The 22,810-nt window shown below is 37.6% G+C and overlaps 1 protein-coding gene across 3 annotated transcripts; it reads left to right on the forward strand.

Annotated features, from left to right (window-relative positions):
• Nucleotides 1-5,650: 5,650 nt before the first annotated feature.
• On the forward strand, nt 5,651-21,347 carry TMEM144 (transmembrane protein 144). 3 transcript variants are annotated; one of them, XM_057419069.1, is made up of 12 exons: nt 5,651-5,924; nt 8,842-9,036; nt 10,132-10,254; nt 10,648-10,747; nt 11,288-11,368; nt 13,281-13,362; nt 14,462-14,535; nt 15,448-15,566; nt 16,955-17,074; nt 17,547-17,644; nt 19,659-19,712; nt 20,844-21,347. In XM_057419069.1, the coding sequence occupies exons 2-12, from the start codon at nt 8,898-8,900 to the stop codon at nt 20,925-20,927; spliced, it is 1,074 nt and encodes a 357-aa protein (XP_057275052.1). In that variant the 5' UTR covers nt 5,651-5,924; nt 8,842-8,897; the 3' UTR covers nt 20,928-21,347. The 3 variants fall into 3 exon arrangements, with proteins under 3 accessions (XP_057275052.1, XP_057275053.1, XP_057275051.1); XM_057419068.1 differs by lacking the exon at nt 5,651-5,924 and having other exon boundaries at nt 8,395-9,036; XM_057419070.1 differs by lacking the exons at nt 5,651-5,924; nt 10,132-10,254 and having other exon boundaries at nt 8,391-9,036.
• The last annotated feature ends 1,463 nt before the right edge of the window (nt 21,348-22,810 follow it).

A 22,810-nucleotide genomic window follows, 5' to 3' on the forward strand; every position in this document is an offset into this window, starting at 1 on the left:
TGCTGTAAATTATACAGTATTAACCACCAGTAACTGTAGTAGTTAAATATGTACATAGTAATTTAAAAACTCATTAGTAGTGCCAAATTTCCCTAGCTGAACATGAATATAGTTCACAAAATTCATAAACAATTCCAAATTCATTAAAGGTGAAAGATGCTTAATTCTCTTCGCTCTTGTGAAGCATAAACAGGATCTAGCTATAGTTTTTTCAAATAAAATTACAGGAACATATGTTCTTTCAAAGAAACAAAGGTAGAATAACTGCATGTTGTATATATAGGTATAAAAATATAAAATCTCTTACCTATTCAGCTTGACACATCCTTTGTTCTGGAAAACTCCTTAAGTTAATAAAAGTAACTTAGTAAAAGCCAGCGTTCTCAAAGTATTCTAGCACATATTTCAGTTTTAAGTATAGTTCTTATCTAGGTCTTTCATTGCTGCAAGCTACATACCTTTTGGAAGCTAACTGTACTGAGAGGTGGTTTGCATATGAACTGCTATAAACATACATGAACCCCGTGTTATTAAAAAAAAAAAAAAAAGCAACAAACAAAACCAAACTCCAGCAACTTCTATTTTCAATTCTGTAAAGTCCTGTGAAGTATGTGCCTTCCAGAAGTGCATTCCATCCATTTCTAACTCCTGAGGGCCCTCTAGTGCACTACACGCAAATGTACTGCAGAAATTCCCACTTCCCATGCTTGGTTGTTTTGGGTTTTTTTTTTCATTTAAAATAAATCCCCTGCCCCCTGAATTTTAGAACTGTTGGTAATCATATCTTCTTGTGACGAGAAATGAAAAATCGATAGTGGCTTTTAAAATGCTATTAAACATGCTATTAAGCGGCTCAGGAGTGCTTCCTATTTGTGCTTTCCAAAATGAGGCATAGCATACACATTACACAGCTGGAAAAGTTGAGGCAGAGAGAAGAGCTTGTATAGAGTTAAGCAGCGAGACACTGGCAAAGCTCAGACTTCTGCCTCCTTGCCTAGTCTTAGTGCAAAATAATATAATGTATATGTTCTCTGAAATTCAAGCTGAAAGAAAATATTCTCAGTTAATACTAAAGGGAATAGACAGTTAAAGAGTCGGTTCATGTTTTAGATGGGTCCAATCTGAATTTATAAAACTTTGTGATTGGAATTTTTCACTGGATATCATTTTCCTTTTAGTCTAAATATGTACTACAGAGTTCAGACTCCAGCAACTGAGCCTGTTACCAGGAAAAGAGCCTTCATATCTTTATGCTTTTTTCAAATCTGAGGAATAGAGATTGTAAGAAATCCCTCTGGCCACTTAAGTGGTTTGTTTGTTTTTTTCTTAGTTCAAATTTGAAGGGACATATCCCAAACAAAGATTAACTGAAAATGCTCCAGACAGGTGTTATCAATAAAGTCAGTAAAGAAAGATGTGGCTATTGCTGCTTAACATCTTTTATACTTTAAAGAACTTGCCAAAGTTGGACATTATTAGATCAGCCTTGGATGCTTGAGGGTCCCTTTGAAAGATGAAGGGTCATATTGAGAGATACCAAGTTTGCAGCCCAAACAACAGACACTGTACATGGCTCTCAGAGAGAACAGCCTTCTGCACCCTTTTTAATATCAGTGCAAAGTGAGTGCAAAATACCATCAAAATCACACGGCTAAACCCAAGGTAAAAACAGGTAACTGGGAATTGCAGCGTGAGAGCAGAATTTCATTCATTGCAAATGTTTACACATACTCATGAAGAAATTGTTTTTAAATGCCCAAGATAGGCTCCCCTCCTTTAAGGATCAATAATGATTTTGACAGTAAATAATTCAGCATGGAGTTTTTACTCCACTATATTTCTTCTAAGTGTCTTTGAATTGGCTAATTTTTTTATTTTACTTTGTATTGCTAATGGCACAGAGTTGCTCGAGTTGGAAATGTATCACGCTGCAATAGCTGTTCTCAAACATCGTCCTTGCATGTAGACTGCATCACGACCTGTCCATTAAAATCAAGCAGTTCCAAAACAGAGTCCATTCCTGTCACTAACAGCTTTCCTTTGCTATGACATTTTTCTTAAAATAAATTTTGGAACCTATATAATCTTTCTACTTCAACTCTTTAAGGATTACCTTTAAATTAGAGGAAATCACAATAGGATATGAAGAGATCTTATTCACTTCTCATTTGGTTTGTAGCCCTGAAATCAAAATGTGGTGTACCCACTGATGTACAGTGTTGAATGCCCAGCGGGGTTTTAGGCTTTCTAAGTGTGATAATGGCAATATTTCCATTATTTTTTCATGTTCAGAAGGGAGAATGCATTCCTTAAATGCTGCACCACTATATTGTCTGGAATGGATGGTGGTAGGAATTCAAAAAATAGAACTCAGTATCTTCTAATGTAGCAGATACTTGCCTCTAATTTGGGTTCTTTAAAAGATAACATATGAAGAGATGTTCCTTATTTCAGCTCTTGTGATGAACAGCTCCAGTGGTGTACAGCTCCAGTGTCCTACTAGTTTTTACAAAATAATTAAGGCTGGAATGGTTATAGACTTATTTGGAAACCAAACATTTCTTTGTTTTTCAGGAAAGACAATGTTTGTTGTTCAGGCGGGTAGTATTCTTTTTTCTGGAAACATTACTAACCCAATGCTGCAGCTGGGCACTAACGGGCATTACTAAGCTGAAAGGGTTTTTCCTCTGTGGTCAGAAATATTTAGGACCCTTTTTTTAAAGAACAGACTGAAGAACACTAGTTTTCTGACCAAATTCTGGCCTAGGTTATGGCACTTTCCCTATCTATATTTAAGCCTGTAATGTCAGTCAGATTCTATATTTATTCCTTGCTCTAAACTCTGTGTTATTGCCATCTGCATACATTAAACACAACTCATGTTATTTCTTTCTATACACATATTCTGTGCCCAGTGTTATCCTTTCCTTAGGTTAGGAACATGGGAATATCAAGTCCTGTGTTCCTAAGCATAAATCATCCTCCCCTGTGCAATCTTCCTATAGCCTTTCACCTTTGCATCCTTCTTAATCCTACCAAGTACAGCTTCTTACTTCTCGTTCTACTCCTTTTCTACAACTTTTTTCATTGGTGACCTTCCTTTAATCCAGACTAAGTACAACCTTTAGGGACAGTGAATACTATACCTGGAGAACTAAAGAAAAACAAAGAGAAAACAATTTATAACAACACAGGGATGCATTATTATCAATACAAAAAGCTACATAGTAGTATGTTGCTCTGCAAAATGCCAGAATGGTGTCAGTTTTTACAAGTATCAGGTTTGTATTTTAAATACATCTCCTATTTCTTCATCTAACCCTTCCCTCTTGCTCCACTCAGTCATTTCAGTTTTAAAAGATACAGGATTTAAAGATGCTTATTGTTTTCTTTTAGTTTTCCAAGATGTCTCTGTTTGGTTATTCCCACTGCAGTTATGTCTGCAGAAGTTGCTGGAATTCAGCAAAGAACAAAATATTGTTTGTGCTGGTTTGTAGAGCATTTTGCAATAAAAGACCCTCTTTAAGTGGACACTTGTTATATTCATAGAAGGCTCTGAAATATGAATGTGGCCATTTTTCATTTTAGTAAATACTGTGAATTCATGGTCCTCCTTTCCCACATAGTTTTCAACTCCAGTAACCTATGATTTCAATAAAACCAAACAGCACGAATGAGTCAGAATCTGCCCATATTTGAGGTGCTTCATTCGAAGTGTCACGTTAACTGTTGCGTTAATGACAAAAACAATGCTTCAAAACCAGCATGGTTTGAAGAAATTGCAAGGAATAGATGAACAGTGAGGAATAGATGAGCCTTAGTTCGAGTGGAGCAGAGTCAGTAACTAGAAGTCATTGCCAGTGACTCCTCTGAGATTCATTCTTCCAAATGATACCAGGGCAGGATTTTTGGAAAACGTTTTATTCAGTATCAGGATTCTTCAGAAGCCAAAGCTCATCGCCCCTCTTTGTCCCTGGACACCTGGAAGGATGTAGTTTCGGGTTAGGCTCCTTATTATGCATACTCTTGTTTTCTATGTGAAGCTAGTTCAATGTAAATAATTAATGTTTTACTAACATTTTCCTTTTTTTTTTTTCTGAATAAAATAATGTAACACAAAGACACACATTGCCTTTATAATAAAAAGTACTTCTTTCTTCCCAGCCTACATTTGTGATTATCATATGGGATTTTGTTCCTCTTGGATGCACTACAGCTAAATTGTTTCCATAGAGATATTCTGCAGTTCATCTCTCTAAATGTCACACGGGCAGGCATTTATATTAAAATGATTGATAAACGGTGCACTCTGTCTCAGCTTTACTGAATCCATGGGACTGAGAACTTACACTCTGGAGAAAAAAAACATATGTCATTATGGATAATGCGGATTTGATTTGCAAAAGATGAAGCGTTACTTTAGAAGGCTTGTGCTGTGCTCATAAGGAGATGAATTTGGGCTGCCATCTGGAAGCTGTACACCAAGAAGACAGAGAAATGTTTGCTTCCTGACTAAACATGCTGACTAATAGTCTGCGCTTTAACTGGTCTGGGCCAGATCCTTACAGGGAAATCTGCAAAAATCTCTTCTTGACATCATGCAAACCATGAAGGCAGCTCCCAGCGGGCGGGGAGGCCTCCCGGGGCGAGGGAGGAGCCGCAAGGCGGAGACCCGTCCCCCTCGGGCAGGAGTCCTGCCCTCAAAGTGTGCCCGTGGACTTCGGCCAAAGGCAGGGTGCATAGCACGGTACCAGCGACAGCGTGTGAAGTACGCAGGTGCACTTCCACTTAGCATAAAAAGCCATCTCATCGGCCGCGTTTCAGCTCGGGGAGGCGTAAAGAAGCTCTTAATCACGCCCTATTTGCCCAAATTTAACATTTCTCTTAGTGTTTCACCCTCCGCAAGACTGGCAGCCGGTGCCCCGGGAGAGCCCCTGCGCCCCGATGGGCTGCCGCAGGCCGGGATCGCCTCCGCGACGGCTGCCGGCGGGGTACCGGCGGACGAAACGGGCGCAGAAGCTCGCCTCGCCCTCCGCCGGCTCGCCTCCACCCGCTCCCGGCCCTGGGAGCGATGGGGAAGGGGCGGGCCGAGGCAAGGGGCGGTGCAGCGGGCGGTGAGGCCCGGGCGGGAGGCCGGTGCGCCGGGGGAGGCCTGTGGGTGACCTTGGCCGTAGCGCGGCGGGAGCTGGCACGGAGCTGGGTGGGCAGCAGCGGTGGCCGGGGTTTAGCGGCAGGCTCAGCCAAGGGAACAGGCGGTGCGGACCCATTGCTGGCCGCCTCCCCGCTGGCTGCGGGAGCGGAGCGCTGTGAGACAGGCCGCGGCGGCTAGGGAAAGGTGTCCGCATTGGGTGGGGGCTCTCGAGTTTTTTGTCGGGGCGCGCTACCGAGCAGTTGGCCTTCCGAGGACCTGGCGCTGCCTTAGCGGCGGCCTCGACCTGTCCCGCCTGTGTGTCCCGCTTGCAGCCTGGGCCTGCCCTGCTTAGCCAGCCCCCGGCGTGTTGACGTCTGTAGAAGCAATATTCGCTCGGCTGCGTGTTCTTCCTTGTTTCCTTTACTGAAAATACTGCCCAAAGAATGTCTCGCAAATGCATTCATCTTAGGAAAGAGAAGAAATGTTTCTTGAGCAGCTAGCAAGGGGTTGTGGTGTCACTTGAGGATGGCACTCTCTGCCATCTGGGACTGATGGAAGTCTGCTAAAATAAAGATGAAAGTATCCACCCATGATGGCAAATAGATGATAGGAGAAACATACAAATAAATAATGTGACACGCAGCCTCTAAAGATACCTTTCAATTCGTGTAAACAATTTCTTTAGTATCTTAACAACAGCTTGGATATGTTTTGAGGTGACAGTTCTCAAGGGCAGGCTTCTTGATTTCATGCTCGTCTGTGGAGATGGCAGCAATGTGTTGCTGTGAGTGTTGTAATTTGTTGTGTCTCTGTGCAAAGGGAGAAAATGGTGTCATATTTCTGAGGAAAGAGGGAAAATACAGAGCACAACCTTCCAGTAAGATAAACCAGTGAAGTTAGTAGTAGAAGGGCAGCATGTGCCAACCAAATTAGATTGTATTTCCTCTGCAGCTTGAATTGCCCTTCAGTAAGGGCTACCTAGCAAAAAGAACCCTTCAATAACAGCAGTAATTCCAGTTGTCTCTGCTTGAGTTGCAGATACAACCACTATGTTGTAGTATCTTAGCAGCTTGGGGAAGTGCTGCTGGTTTGGCATTTGGTAGCTTGTAGGCTTTGGAGTCATGTATGCTGCAAGTCTACCTGGCAGTAACATAGGATTGTAGAGAAGAGGCTTTTAATGACCTCTGAAGTTTTGTGATGTGCAAAGATTAGCAAAATAAAGTCAGCTTAATGCTGTATGCCAGAGTAATGCCAATTCCAGAGTAACTCAGCTTGAATGGGACCTCCGGAGTTCATCTGCTTCAACTCCATGCTCAGAGCAGTGCTATCAACAAAGTTAGAGCTGGTTGCTTCAGGCCTTGTCTGATTGAGCTGTCTCTTGAAGGCTTTAAAATGGAGTTGAAAGCCGTGTCTGAAATTTAGACAAATTTGGAGCTAAGTGCCCCAAAGTTTGGAAAGTTATAAACAGTCTGAATGAAGCATGCTCTTCCATAGTTAGCTGGAAGTTGTGTTTCCTTTCCGTTTTTGGTGTCATGATGTTGGGTCTCCAGTTGTGCAACAGTCTTCAGTGTGCACAATATAGCGAATTTTGGAAGATAAAGGGCAAGCAGAAAAATATATTGCCCCTCAGCATCCAGATTTTCTCTTAGTAAATACAGAACTGAAATACTTTAAAAGTAACATTTCTTTGTCATTAACAAAAATCAAAAAGGCTGATAAACGACTTTAAATTTGAAAGGTTCTTAGTATCTTGCCTGAATAGTGACTTACTTATTTAAAGGCCAAAGGACTGAGTCCTGTGTTCATAGAGATGCAGGGTAATCAGATTTATTTCTGTTCTTAACAGCATGAAGTTCTTCCCATACAAAACCCACGTTTTGTGCCTTACTTGTCCTCTAAATGAATTGAGTGTATTCACTCAGCGAAGCAAGGCTGATGGAATGAAGATAGCTGATGTAAACCATTATCTTTCTTAATCCATTCATGTAGTATCACTATGTTTCTTAGCCCATGAAGTCAGTCTTTGAAGAAATCCCAGCATTATTATTTGCACTGCTTAGTGTCTACAGGTCCTAGATAAAACATACTTTATAGAGGAGTCTTAAACACAGTGAAAACTTCCTGGAGAAGCTTATCCTCTAAGTAAGCAGGAAAGATGAAGCGAGAAGGAAAAAATGATAAGATAAATGAAAATACCTGTGCTGTTGTACTTTCCAGATGTGTCTTCTAGATGTAATCTTGTGTTTTTCTTAAGTACCCAAAAATATACTGACATCCTTTAAGAGGAAAAAATTATAGAAACTAAATGGTTATATTAGTTATGGGATTGAACTTTTCACCTGATAATGCAAATAAATAATTTCAGCTGACACTGATGGCCCTGTGTAAGCTGTAGATAAAAGCACAATGTCAGCAGATGCACTTCTCAGTGTCCTAAAGACTCCAGAGAAGGTAACACTGGAGGGTAAAGCAAGATGAAAGGATGTGCAGCAGCTCGTCTCTTCCTTTTGTGCAGAGAGTGTAGTCACAGCATCCTTTACAAGACTTGGCAAAATTTCTGCCATCCTATTTCAGGTTTTTTCCTCCAGACAGTAGCTAGTTCACCTACACTGGGGAATGTCAAACTACATTAAGATGCCATTTGAGTCAGTATAAATAGCATTACTTCAACAGTAGGATTGCATGTGTATCTCTATAAATATGCCCCTTTGTACTCACAGCATATTAAGTATGCTGCTGCCATTTGAAGGTAAATTTCCAAATGCTTTTCTTATATTTAGTCTTTTACGTGCATCTTAAGATTGTGTATGCAAAGATCATATTGTTACAGTTGTCCTTAGAGCCACTTTTTCTGTGAAAGTCACAATCTGTATCTGAAGTACGTGTGTAGTACTTCTGTTGAGTGTAACCTCAAGATGAGTCTCCCCTTCAAAGAAAAAGAGAGGTATAATGGGATTAAAAAAAGTCTTTGCCTTTCTTATTATAGTGATGTGAAATGAACTAAGAAACTTTAGAGGCAGTTTCTTCCTTTGTTACCCACAGAAAAAAATGAACCTTTATTCACATTTTGTATCAGCTAGAGCAATCCCTGTGGTTATCTTATGATCCTATATTAATCCTGCTGTGGCATCTATAGAATCTCTGTGCCAGTTCCTGACGCCCAGGGAGCAGGGCTGCATTTGCTCTAGCTTCTGCCAATTAAGATTTTGTCTCTAAACCCTGCTTTTTCACTCATCCCAGTGTGACCCCCCCACTTTGGCTACGGGAGTAAGGAATATTCTGGTACCGCATCTCACTAGAGTGTCAGGTCTCTCAAATTCAAGCCCTCATAACCTTTGAGTGCATCTGTACATTGGTATTGTGTGGTTTTAGACATGCTTTTCTGTGAAGCTTATTATGAAACACACAATAGTGATATATATCTGTGTGTGCATCTGTTCTTATGTTACTTCATTCATGGTTTATGGCAGCTTCCCGTGGGATTCTACAGTATACTTCCCTGTTCTGTCCAGCTTCTGAGAGATTGATAAGTAGGGTCCTTTAAGTTTCAGATTTCTGAACTAGGTTGGTATTATAGAGTAATAGAATGGTTTTGGTTGGAAGGGACCTTAAAGATCATTTAGTTCAGCCCTCCCTACCATGGGCAAGGACATCTTCTACTAGACCAGGTTGCTTAATACTCCACGTTTAATTCCACTCTCTGATTTCAGAATCTGCCAGGTTCCTCAGCAAGACAACTTCACAAAGAGGCACCTTCAGAGCAAAGATGAACACTGGAAAAACTTACAGTACCTTTAATGTCAGCCATGGAACGGATCTAGCTATTGGCTTTACCTCGTCCGCAGTAGCTGTCCTTCTATTTGGGACAAACTTTGTGCCTGTTAAGAAATTTGATACTGGTGATGGTAAGCTTACTTATATCCTTTTATTGGTTTTGGTATTTTGCCTAATAGCAATAATATTTTGCCAACAAATACAAGAGTTTCTATAGTTAGCTTTATAAACAACCTTAATGTTTTAGTTTTCTTTGCTATTATTATGGTATAAAACAATAGTGTATTGGTTTAGGATGTGGCAAATCTTTAGGAGAGCCTTTCTATGTGTTGTTACGCACTTCAAGAGTGATGATGTGTATTTCATGACTATTTAACAATGAAAATTTAAATTTTATTTTTTCTACCCTTGTGGGGGTTCTCAAATTAATATATTATTTATATTGTAAAAGTTGTTGAACTTCAGAGTATTGCCTTTCCACTGGGGACCTAACATAAAATCCATCAAAAATTGAAATTGCAGTTTGATCTGGTGAGTCAGTGAGAGGAAACAATCACTTCTATTTCCTAATTGGAATTTTTAACATTTTACTAGGTTTGTGTCATATTTACATGTTTGTGTGATGCATAGTCAATTAACAGATCCCTAGATGAATAAGTCTGCCATTGTGTTACTGCAATAATAGTATCTGCATTACAGGCAAGGCTAGACTTCAAAGCAAAAGTCTTTGCTCAGCTGGTATAAAATCAGCTGGTCTGCCTTGCTGACCCTTAGAGAGATTGGTCCAGAGTTTTTGTCATCCTCAGTGTCCTGGATTAGTGGAAGAGCCTGAGCCCTGAGCTTTGAAGGAGTTTTGTCCTGTGCAGTCATCTGTGTTACTTGCTACTAGGGTGGTGGAAGAAGTTTGCAGTAACTGAACACCTCTTTGTCAGAAACCTGTCAAAAGTGTTTGAGAATCAGGGTTTGTTTAAACTTTATGCATCAAAATACCTTTTGCAGCTGCATATAAAGAATGCATGGTAAGGAAAAGATTGACAGAATTATAACATCCAACCCTAAAATGTATCTTTTGAATATACTGTAACATGGTTCCCTGAAATTCACAAAGGAGGTGGGCGCCTTTCACATTTTTCTGTACTATTTTATCTAAAGCATAGAATGTTAAGAGATTCACACATGTAGTATTCTACAAGTTCTCTTTTGTGTGCATTTGATTTTTTCCATAGGCATGTTCTTCCAGTGGATTCTCTGTGCCTCTATATGGGTAGTTTCTTTGATGGTCAATTTAATCCAGAATTGCCCGCAGTTTTGGCCTCTGGCTATGGTTGGGGGTTTTGTGTGGGCTACAGGTAAGGATAAAGAAGTTCTGTTTCTTGAAACCCAAAGTAATCCTAACTCTTCATAAAAAAACAGTGATAAAAATTTGTCAATATATGTTAGGTAATAGTTACTTGGTAGCTGTTTGGCTTTTTAAAGTTTTTCTGCTACTGGAGCTGTATCCTTATAGAAAATATTATTTTATTATGCTTATTTTATACAGCAAATTCACAAAAAATAGCTTTTAAAATGGTATTGAGGAAAGAAACATGTTTGATATACTTATTTTTGTAAAACACTGTTTCCTACCACCTTTGGTTGCCTAAAATTCTTTGCCTTCTGAATAGTCACAGAATCTAAAGCAAAAATATACAAGATTACAGTCTAGTTTTTCACTAATTTGAATTTTGCTTTTTCTGTTTTAGGCAATGTTACAGTTGTCCCTATTGTTAAAACTATTGGTTTAGCTCTTGGTCTTTTGATATGGGCTTCTTTTAATTTGCTGACAGGTTGGGCAAGTTCAAGGTAAGTTAGTTTAAATCTCAAGTCATACATCATTAATATTGCCAGTTCATCGTTAATGACTGCAGTGAAAACACTGTCACCAATAAAGAGGATTTATCATACATGCATGATCTTTTTTTCATCTCAGTGGAAAGTACGCAGATTAATTATTTTATCCTTTTGTGTTTCCTCTGTCTTATTAGGAAGATGAATGCCCAGTGATGTTCACTAACATAATTGAGGGAATAAATAATGTATTTGTTAAATGTAAAACTAGTACACTGCTTGTATTTTTTGGTCTACAGCATGGACTGATAAAATAATTTAAATCAACTTCAATTTTTAAATAGATTTTTAAAAATCAATGTAAATTAAAGTTAGTTTAAAGTTTATTTTTGTAAAGTAGATGTAGCCAACAAGCCAGCTGAAGCACTGATCTGTTATTGAAAATATAAACTCAAGCAGAATTATTTATATGAGTAAAGATTTCCAAGACTGGGTTATACTTTAAGTATTTCTATTCAGTCAAGGCAACTAAGTGAAACTGATTAAGTGTTTCAGGTTTGGTTGGTTTGGAATTGACCCAGAAGAAGTATCAAGACCAATCTTAAATTATATTGGAGCTGGGCTTTCACTATTAAGGTAAAAATCTATTCTTATAATAAATACCTGTAATGTAAAATACATATTTAATAACCATGGGGACAATTTAACTAGAGGGTACCTGTTTTGAAGTATTTCTTGGAAACTAATTTACTGCAGAATTTATGAGCTATCCATACCTAGCTGGTCAGAATAGAAACATATATAATACCCAGCACAGTGGTGAAATGGTTGTTCATAAACACAGAAATATATTTTTATGCTGGTAGGCATGTTCAAGGCAAAGCAGTGATATGCTGATTATCTCCCTAGCAAAGTAGTTCAAATGGTTCACTTTCCCCAAATTTTGCAGGAGGGAACACTGACTAGAAGGATCTTGGTGAGGAAATTCCTCCGAGATTTCTGATCTGACTTCACTCAGGGGTACAAATCCTTCCCTCTGAACTGTAGAACATGTGACAGGACCCCTTCCCAGTTCCTTTAAGGTCCATGGAAAGGCAGAGGCTTTGTATTATTTCTTTTCCTTAATAGCTCCCTGTCTTGTAACTCTTAAACCACACTTACAGCAACACCCAAACAGTGTCTTCCTTTAGGATCTTCTGAAAGGCCTTCTACTCTTCTTTCTGTTTATATTATTTATACGAGTGCACTTTGGTCCAAACACGTAGGAAAGATGGTCTTTGATATGTAGTGGTGTTCTTGCTTTCTGACTGGGTGGCCAGGAAGGTCTTTTCAGGAACATAACGGTGGTCCTAAATCCAAGGGGCAATAGGCTTGCCATAAGCATGCTAAGCAGTAGCTGAATGTAATGCCTCTGGAAAAGAAGTGTGTTAAAAACATGGAGATGATGCAGCCATTCTTGATTGTTAGGAGAGAGCCAGTGCCTTAGATTAATGAATTTTGCTTCTGCTCTTCCTCTTTTCTAAGAGCCTGCAGCTATTTACCCATTACTGTTACATGTAGCATGTGATTTTGTGAGGTACTTAGAAAATAGTAGCAGTACTATTATTCCTGCCTGATGAGTTCATTCACCTCACCACCTGCTTCCTGCCTGTTTCTGAGATATCATGGAGAAGTGATCAACAGGGAAAAAGACGTTTTCCTGGCGAGCTACACAACACCTGTGTATGTTTCTCTGCAGAGTTCAAAAGCATGTATTTCATTTTAGCCTCCTGTGTGGAACCTGTATATGGTTTTCTAGTCTCTCTGGAGGAAGCTGACGTCTTTTTATACCTACCCTTATCCCTTTAGTAGGAGATGAATCATTCTTCAAAAGGAGACGTTCTGTTTACAGTTATGAGAAGGAATTCCTATATCATTAAAATATCTTTCATAAAAATAAAAAAAAAACCAAACAGATCCTGTGCGTTCTGATACACATATTTACCTGCAAGCAGTAAAGTTACCCTTTCTTCTTTATTTTATTCACTTAGTGCACTGGAGCGCAGCTGAGCAATACCTCTTCTCCTTCCACATATGCATGAGGCCCTGTAGGAGCAGTATTTCCTCACTCACATAGGACAGACGACTAAAAACTAACTTTTTTCCTTGAGCACAATGCCAGTGCTGTGCAGGTTTAAGCTGTTCCATACAGAATTTTCAGGCAGATGTTCCACTGCATGTGTGGTTTAGTACAAAAAGACAGTGTTAACTAAAGCAACATTGTTAATGTGGTTGTAACTACACACTGTAGAAAGGAGACATTTCAATTCTGTTATATAGAAGAGAGATCTGAGAAGTGGTACAAAGACTAATCTATTTACTTGCTTTCACTTAAGTTGCTTGTTAGACTGTTAAAAGCAATTGCATTTTTTAAATATATTGAAGTGACTCTAAGGCAATAATGAAAATAAAGTAGTATGCTTCCAAATACAGCTTTTGTCTCTGGACACTACTTGTTACATCCTTAGGAGCTGACCTGGTATTTACTGGCCTTTTTTTCTCTTCTAAGTGCTGTCATATTTCTTTTTATAAAAACTGAAGTCCAGAGTTCTTCAACTTCATTAGAAAGCACGCCTTTACTGAGAGAAAGTGTAAGTACTCTACAGTTGTTATTTTACATCAGTGGAAGTACATATCCATTTAAAAACAAAAGGCTTAATTTTAACCAGATTTGCTAGCATTTTATGGTAGACTACATAAAACTACATAATTATGCGTTGATTCCAGCCCTAACTATTCTATGATTAATTTGAAAATCTTGTATATACAACAAAATGTGATGAACAGAAAAGGTTTTTTCAAGCGTTTTTTCTCTGTTGTGAGGTGTAAATGACATAGAAGTCCCTTTTCATTAGGACAGACAGTATGTAAAAGACAGTGTGTTACTTTCCTATCTTAGAAGAGGAAGCAAGTTTAATTAAAACTATATAAATGGGAGGGTACTTAGATGAAAGGTAACAATGTATAACTGTTATCCACCAGATCTTTGCCATGTTACTGAGCCAGGAGAATTCTCAGCATCAGTTGTGGCACAGATTGGAGATCAATGAGGGGTGCCACATTGGAAACAGAAGGTAGAGAGCGATAGGCTCCTACTATCATTGTCCCTTCCTGTTGTAGGTCAGTACGCAGTTGCTACCCAAACAGAGTCCCTCCAAGTTTTCTGGCTGTGCTCAATGCTCATTAGAGGTTCAAGTCTACCAGACAAATCATAGAAGACAAGCCAATTACAGGATTAGAATAAAGCGATGTTGCAATTTCTTTATGCTGCAGACAGGCCTTAATTTCCCTGTTTGCAAATAGGCCCAATATTCTGACAGTAACACCAGAGCTATCAACAAAAGGCAAACCCACATTATAAATAAAATCTATAGAGTAAATCATTTATCAGATTTCAGAAAGTACAAGTTCTGAAGGTCAGATCTGTCCTCATACAGATTAAAACATAATGCTAGTGAGTGCTCTATTACGTAGTAAACCCAAAGTGCATATCCAAACTTGCAGACGTCAGCATAGGTAGATCTAATTATTAGTTGTTTTATTAAAAGAAAATTATTCTACTTTCTTCAGAGTACTTCTGTAAATTCCTTTTGATTCTGTTTTTATTAGAGAAAACTGTTCTGCTTAATACAATGTTTGAGATTATTTGTTTTAAACTAAATTTGTGTGAAAACTCTTGGGTTTTTGCAGTCCATTAATGTTTCTGAAGATACCTCTGATGATTCATGGGTGAACAGACTTTCTCCAGCAAAAAAGAGACTCATGTAAGTTATTAACAGTTTCTCTTACTGATACAGGCCAAGTAGCCAGAGAAAGTAACTGAACACAGCATTAAGAGCAAAATTTTCATCTTGTAGTTTTTCTAGTGCAGTCATGCACTAATAAATTACAGGTTTTAAGGTACTAGCATAGTGTGCGTACCTATATACAAATAGCTGCACAACTAATTAGGTTGTTTCCTTTGTACTGTTGAGTGTGCTTTACCTTACTAATTAAGTATTAGTTACTACTGTAAAAGAGCAAACATTTGGCAAAGTAAATATCAATAGCAACTAAGTAATAATCATAGAACTGTTTTTTATCACCTGCTTGATTAGCACTCCAGCACAGAAGGAGCCTATGCAAATATCATGATTCTGGGTGTGGTTTCCAAGTGAATACATCTGGAGAAGGCATGGTGGTGTGGTAGGGAGATATAAGTGCTTCAGGGTAGAAGCAGCAGCTAGCAAGAGGCCAGCATGGGAAATGGAAACAGTCAAGAATGCAATAATCTGGAGATTAAAGAGGCAGTGAATCTCAGGAGAGTTAAGAATATATAGACTGCAACAGTGAAGCTGGGGGTGGGAGCATTCTAATTTGTTTGTTTTCTCCTAGGTTTGCTTTCAGGAAATCCTAGTTAGTTCGTTTATCTTGTCATTAATCTATACTGCAGACTTTTGGGGCAGGAATTGTCTGTGTTACTTGGCAACAAAGCATTGGAAAACTAAGTTACTGTGTTGAACCATTTCTACACTAGAAAATAAAGCACGCTAAAATGTATTATTTTTATGGTGTTGCTAGCAATTTTCATATCATACACAGTCTTCAACAGCAATACTGGATTTGTCTTAAATGTGTTATGGACTTTTCTAATTAACACTTGGCTATTTTTTTTCTGAATTTTGCTCTTTTTAAAGAGGATGTAGCCTAGCTGTAGTAGCTGGAATACTCTACGGTTCCAGTTTTGTACCAGTACTTTACATCAAGGATCATGGAAGAAGAAATGAAACTGTATACGCAGGAGCAAGTCAATTTGGTAAAGGCTAATAGATTACTTCGACTTTATTTTGTCAGTCTCTTGTGTTCTCCTGCTTTTTCAAAGGCATAAAGTGAAATTCTTGAGAAGCTTGAAAATAGGCTGTACAGCATACCAGTTTTGCGCTGTTATATGTTGTCAGAATCATAGTACTAGCACTCTCTTTTTCTCAGAGGTTCATTGCACTGTTAAAAGAACAGTGAGAAACAGCCCAGAGGATACCATGCTTCACTCATAGCTATGTTCCAGAAGGTATTAAATACCAGCCATCTCAAAATGCAAAGTTTATATCCTGGAACATGAGGTAAACAAAGGCACAAGCTTTCCAGTTACCAAATTAGTACATCAGTAAAGGAAGAGAAGAGAGTTGATCATAACTCATGCGGAGAAGAGATATATAACAATATAAGTAATTAAAACCTTGTAGGTTTTGAAACAGAAACCTTTTTACATAAGCTTAATTGCCAATTTCAAACATTTCCACAAAATTTTTTTTCTTAAGATTTAGTGTATAGTCTTATCAGGTAATACCAGCTGCAGTTTAAGAGCAACATATTGCTGAGGAGTCATAATACTGCTGTTAAGAAATTGTTTGTTATGTCACATACAATTTCTCTTGAATACTGCAGCCTGTATATTCCCCAGCTAGACATAACAGATGTTAACATTACTATAGCTGCCTGTCCTGTTGAGAATTTACAGCTCCAAGGAGACAGCAATCACCTTGCTACATATAGAATAGTTTGGGTTGGAAGGGACCTTAAGGGTCATCTAGTTCCAACCCCCCTGCCATGGGCAGGAACCCCTTCCACTAGACCAGGTTGCTCAGAAACAATCTCTTTAACACATACGAAGTCCATAAAGGGTTATTGATTATAGTGATCAAAATTGTGATACATTCTTCAAGATGACAAAAGGACAAAATTGCCGTGTCTAGCTTCCACACTATGTGCAGTTGTCTTCCCTTAAATATACAGAAAAGAAGGCTGTATACAGGAGTACAAATGTAGATGGTCAGGAGAGGATGCAATTATGTAAAATCCCTCCCCCCAGTTTTCTAGCCTCACCAGAGGATTTTCATGAGGTTTTAATAAATTATTCAGTACTTTGACTAACAGAGTTCCAAAAATAACAAGTCACAGAAATATATAAAAGCCTGTAATAAATGCTAAGGTTAACACAGCAGTTAATTCGCATTTAATATATATGTAATTGACCACATCCATCCAGTCAGACTCGCAGCTATGTTGGTCACAATCACAACTGAATTTGAGTTGTTAGAAGTAGCACCATATGGGGTTTTTATCTATGTGAATGCTGTCAGTGAAATTAGTTAAAATTAATAACTGGTGGTTTAGACTAATGTAATTTCATGATTTCTCTTTTAGATTTGGATTATGTTTTTGCACACTTCAGTGGAATATTTCTTACAAGTACTGTCTACTTTTTGATTTACTGTGCAGTCAGGAAAAATAAACCTAATGTTTATCCCCAAGCCATTTTGCCAGGTATGACTGGTTTTCAAATTATAACTTAAGTTCAGTTACTTGTGACTGTTTTCAGTAATGAGTTTAAGCTATGTGTTGGAATTGTAGTTTGCCTTTCAAGTCTCTTCATTTGACCTTTGTCTCTTTTGAAAGATCACTCCTATTTGATTAATTAATTAAAGTTAGGAAACACTGATAAATTTTGTTCTAATCTGAAGCTGGAGCAAATGACATTGCAGATTTTCAAAAGCTGACTGCCAGAGTGTAGAGCACGTTGCCCAGAAATATGTGAACTTTAATTAATTTGATACTTCAGTTGATGTAGCTGATTTTGTCCCTTGAGCTTTGGTTTAGATTATCAGAGCCAGCTTGTTAAAGTAGTTAAAAAAAATACATACATGCGGTTTCTGTACTATGTTATAAATATAAATGTTCCATAAATTGCTGTCTGTACCTTGTTGTGGATGTTTTTGATTGGGATTTATTTTCCTAGGGTTTGTGTCTGGTGTGCTTTGGGCAGTAGCCAATTGCTGCTGGTTCATAGCCAATCACTATCTCAGTGCTGTGGTCAGCTTTCCAATAATTACTGCAGTAAGTATATAAAAAATAAAATCTGTGACTAGAATTAAAAGTGAAAGGTTTTTTTTCATCACATTTGCTAAATTAAGTTGAAATTATGACATGTCTAGAACATTTTAATAAAGAGCATACATTGCGTGTTCTGCTTGTCTGTGCCAGCCTTTGGGTTTTTAGGAACATATATGACTGTGACAAGCACCATCTTGGTCAGTGCCAAGCATTAAAAAACCCCAGAAGAATAGAAAGTGTGAGTCTTCAGGTTACATAAAAGTCAAAGCTGTGAAACCAGAACTATATCAATTCTAAATAGTAAACTGAAGTAATTTAATTTTATGCTTTCATCCCAAGAATTAATTTTGTTCTGGATGTTTTCATTTGTGATTTTTATCCTCTAGCAATCATTTTCCTTAATTAAGTCTGCTATTTTTTCTTTTTGCAGTTCTTGAACAAACAGAACAGATTATGTATTGCTGAAAATAATGTTCTTATGCAAATGAGGGAAAAAATAGGTTGGCCTGTTTTGTCTGTTTTAATCCTATGTATGATACTCTACCTTTAAAGTACTGTTAACATCCAGAGGTTGCATAAATTCCATCACTAGGTAACAATAAACTTTGTGTTTACTTTCTTGCCAGTCTACTAGATGGTGATGCAGAGATGGATAACTTCTGGCAAATGAGAGTTCATAAATATCAAAAACAAAGTTTACTGAACAGCAGTTATTTTGGAAGCAAACTAATGAAACATTAATGGGGATTAAGCTTTGCCTCAAGATGCAGTAAATCAGAATAAACTCTGCAGTATGCAATATAAAAAAGAGACTTGGGATCATTCTAATTAGAAATTGAAAGATTTATGGAAAGCAGCTTAAGTTAACTTAGTTATCAGCATGCCTAAAGGGCAAGCATATAAAATCATGAAATGAAAATTTAAGGACAGCACTGATGAGAAACTGCCTATCTGGATCACAGGTTCAGAACTGCTGCTTTCCTTCACCCTAGAGAGAATTTCAGACAGCTATTCATCACATGCCTGTAACAGTCTGTTTCATTTTAAAAATGCATTCCTCTTGCAACGTACATTATTTAGGAAATGAAATAACACCTTAGCTATTGTTCAAGTAATAGTTCGCAATTTCACTACGAAACAGCACCCACAAATACATTCAGCATGAGACGCTGTTTTCCTGCTGGCCTAAATCTGTGTCCTGTCAGCTGTACTGAAGACGGAGAGAAGATCACTTTCCAAACATCTGTCAAGTAGTTCTGAAAACAGCTCTAATGGGAAGCATTAATAGAGCCAGTTTTTGCTTCATGTTCAGATAACATTTTCTCATCAGTCATGAAAATTCCAGTCATTACTCCCACAGGGGGAAAACTATATTACCAGGAGTGCTTGGAAATTATCATTGCGTATCACTGTTCGCTGTTAGCTGGGAAATCTGTACAACAGTATCACAGATAATCAGTAGTTTTCCTGACCCATCTATCTGGCTGGCTTTGTGCTTTGTCCAGATGCCTGCTATACAGGAAACACATTTATGTTTCAGTCTCTTGATATCATAGTGTGTGATAAAATCAAACTTTGTCCAGCTAGTTACTCATGCTAATAAAGGAAATGTTAGGAATATTCATGGTACCTGCCAATAAACTTGAATGGCCCTCTGAAATGTGGTAACATTGTCAACTCTAGTTTGGACTTAAGTGTGTCATATTTGGAGCCTACTAAAAGAGTGTATAACAGCCAGTGCAGACTCTACAGCATAACTTAGAAAGAAATTGTGTCTTCTTGGAGGTGGGGGGAGGGGGAAATAAATGAAGTCTCTTGCCTCTTTAGCCCTTCTTGAAGATTTGACTCTTCATAAGGATGGCAGTGATATTTTTGCTTTTGCCATGAGCGCCATAATTATATGGAATGTAAAGGCCCGAATTTGTTATCCAGACACATTTCAACCCCCCTGAGAACAATAATGAGAAGATGGTGCTTTTCATGATGTTTTAATGTACAAATGGATCTTATTCTTTAGGGTCCTGGTCTTGTTGCTTCAATGTGGGGAGTCCTTGTATTTAAAGAAATTAAGGTAATCTTACTATGGCTCTTACCTAGTCTTTCATGCTTGTCTTTATCTCTAGGAACAGTATGAATTGGTATACACCTGTGTCTCTTAGATTTCTTCTCCTTACAAGTATTTCAGTATGAAGCTGAAAGTCATATTATGCAATATTAAGGTTTCCAAGAAAGCTGAAAAACTGGACAATCCTTACAGGACTGAAAATTTAAACTCCATTACTATATGAGTTGCAGTGAGAGTAAATGAAGAGTGTATCAGGGCCAGGAGGCAGGATGCCAAGCACAGCCTGAAAACAGTATTTATATGAGCTGGTTCTTTCAGTGGGGCAGGAGAATGAGCAGTTGTCCCAGTAATCACATAGACAAGTAGATTAGACTTTTCAAGTCAGGTTCACCAAAGAACTGAAAAATGAGGCGGAGGTTAGCTGGGATTGCAAATTACAGTATACTGTGGAGACCCTAAACCAATACAGCAGTGACTGCCTAGAAAAAGCTAATTTACTGGATGTTAACATACATGGCAGATACTATTTTTCTAGTGGAATATGAAGCATTGAATACTAGCAGTGTAATTCTCAGGTTCCCTTAGCTAATCTGTTCAGGATCCACAGGTACCTAATTTGCCATTGGAGATCATCTTTCCAAGTTTTTTTGGAGACACTAAAATACGTTAGGCATCCCTTCATCAGGAACTAGGAAGTTTCTTTTACTCCCCCAGTGCAGATTAATGTTGCACCACAATAAAAGACTATCATGTTCCTTATCTAAATGTCTGTGATGCACTAAATCTTTCATCTTTTCCATACAGTCTTAGAATAGTGTCTTCATAACTGCTTACTACTTAAAAATAATCTGAAAATAGACAAAGCCCTTTAAAAATACTTTTTAAAATTGCTGAATTAGTTTTGTATTTTACTTTAGTGTATGGCATCATAGATTACTTGTATTAAACTGTTTTGAACAGCAAATATATTACAAATTTATGAAATTAAATTAGTAATAAATTTACTATTTCATGTAATAAATTTATGAATTTTGTCATAAAATGAAACCCTGGTTATTTCTTTTACTTGTTTTTTTTTTTGTGAAGTTGTATCTAACAGCCTGATATTTTTCTTTTTCTCTCCCTTTGCTTATCCAGGGACTGAAAAACTACGTTTTACTCTCAGTAGCATTTTGCATTATTGTGGCTGGATCATTCTCCACAGCTTTTTCTAAAGTTTGAAAGGATCTTCTGGACCAGTAGAGGGTGCTGCTGTTTAATATACATAGAAAGACGGTATATAGCAATACATAATGATTTTCAAAATGAATGTCCAACATTAACTTACTTCAGGCAAGTGAAAAAGAAAACCTTTGCTCCCATTTGGCATGAATAACTGGAAATGTTTGCTTCTGCATTTCTTGGACCAGTAGCAATTTCAAAGGATTTTAATAAATAAAGCTAAATGATTTTATAGTTATTAACTTTTTTTTCCGGTTCACCTACCATGTAATCATAAGTTGCAGTTCACTGTTGTTTTGGTGGATAAATGGATTCTAATTCTTAGTCTGTAATTATGTATTTGCAAACTGGTTTGTTTTATTATAATGTCTGTCTTACTGATTTGAATATAAAATATATCTTGAAATATTCTTTATGGAACTGATACAAAGATATGAAGCATTTTTTAATTTAGAAGCATTATTCTTTAAATTCATCAATTTACATAAAGATGTTACTTCCAATCACTTCAGAATTTTGAAGGAAATACAGGAAAAAAAAGGTGCTGTAAAATAAATCACTTGTGTTTGCTGCTAAACTGTTTTGCTGCAAGAAATTATGTAGCAGTCAGGACCAGGGTACAAAGTTTGGGTTTATTTTGGTTGCAACTTGACATTACATTTCTGTGTTGAAATATTAATTATGCAGTCCAAATAACTTTGGGCATTTTGTGAATACTTACTTTTCTATGTAGCATATTGAAATCTTAAAAATTATGTATGGCAATATTTATTACATCAAAGCATCATGCTAAAACTAGCAAGTCTGCCCCATAAAGGAAATTCCCTATGAGGAATGTTGCATACACTGTTCCATGACAGCTACTGTTTAGTTTCTTACCCATGGCAGCTAAGATCATACATGCAAAGCATGTTGTGTGAACCTTCCCATAGTTTTTCCTTCAGTATATTAGACAACCCCAGCTCCTGCAGTCTTCCTTTGTTTGTAATGTGCTCATCATTTTTCTTGCTCTTTCCTGAACTCTTATATGTCTAGAAATATTAGACATGGCAGTCAGACTACAGTCTTAGAAATAAAACGAGCAGCAGCAGCAAGATTTTTCTGGTTTCATCCAATTTGCAAGCTCTGTTCATGGTTACACATCGTAGTATGATGCTGTCACAGCTTGGTATTGTTAACATGTTTGGTTTGTAATCATAATTTCTCCTTTCTCCCTTGCACTCTTTGTTGTCTACTATTTATCAGATTTTATCTCAGAACTGTTACTTAGCCTGATTTTTTCTGCTCTATAGTTATTCCTACCCACATGTCAGAGGTTGGCGTCTGATAGGTTTCTTCCCCCTTAAGGCATTTCTCTAGTTTTGCTCTGTATGTTAACCCTGTCCTCCAACAAGTTGGCAGCATTTTCCAGCCAGATGTCATCTAAAAATGTAGTAAACATACTCTCTAATTACTGTAAATAATTTATGAAAATGCTGCATGATACTGGCCTTCTCTTACTTTCTGATACCTAATGTAATACTTCTTTTCACTCTGTCAGGGAACAATTAACTGCTCCTTTGAGAACAATTTTCCTGTCTTGCAGTGGTTTTATTTACACTGCATTCTCCCAGCTTTTATGGAACAGTTGTTCAAGTCAAGATACATAAGATGTACTAACTTAATGCCTGATATCGGAAAGAAAACTAATTATTTTTCTTTCCAATATCCAGGTCAGACACAAGTTCTTCCTGGCAGATCCTTGACTGCTACTTGCCTAGCCCTTATTCTGTTGACTCAAATATGAGTAATTTGTTCCCATGTTTGTGAAATAACTTGAGTTAAATTGGATATTTATACTTCCCCTGGATCTGTTTCCCTTCTTCTTAAAGATTACAAGAACT

The sequence above is a fragment of the Pezoporus wallicus genome, unplaced genomic scaffold, assembly GCF_028554395.1.
Source record: "Pezoporus wallicus isolate ANWC-B61680 ecotype Strahan unplaced genomic scaffold, APGP_CSIRO_Pwel_v1 contig_2384, whole genome shotgun sequence".
NCBI classification, from domain to species: Eukaryota; Metazoa; Chordata; class Aves; order Psittaciformes; family Psittacidae; genus Pezoporus; species Pezoporus wallicus.

What these genes read in the sequence shown, in the direction of transcription:
- TMEM144 (XM_057419069.1), top strand. Translation starts at nt 8,898, where the DNA reads ATGAACACTGGAAAAACTTACAGTACCTTTAATGTCAGCCATGGAACG. An exon ending in TCCCCAAGCCATTTTGCCAG is followed by an intron (nt 17,075 to 17,546) that starts GTATGACTGGTT and finishes TTATTTTCCTAG; the next exon opens with GGTTTGTGTCTGGTGTGCTT. An exon ending in GCTTTCCAATAATTACTGCA is followed by an intron (nt 17,645 to 19,658) that starts GTAAGTATATAA and finishes CTTATTCTTTAG; the next exon opens with GGTCCTGGTCTTGTTGCTTC.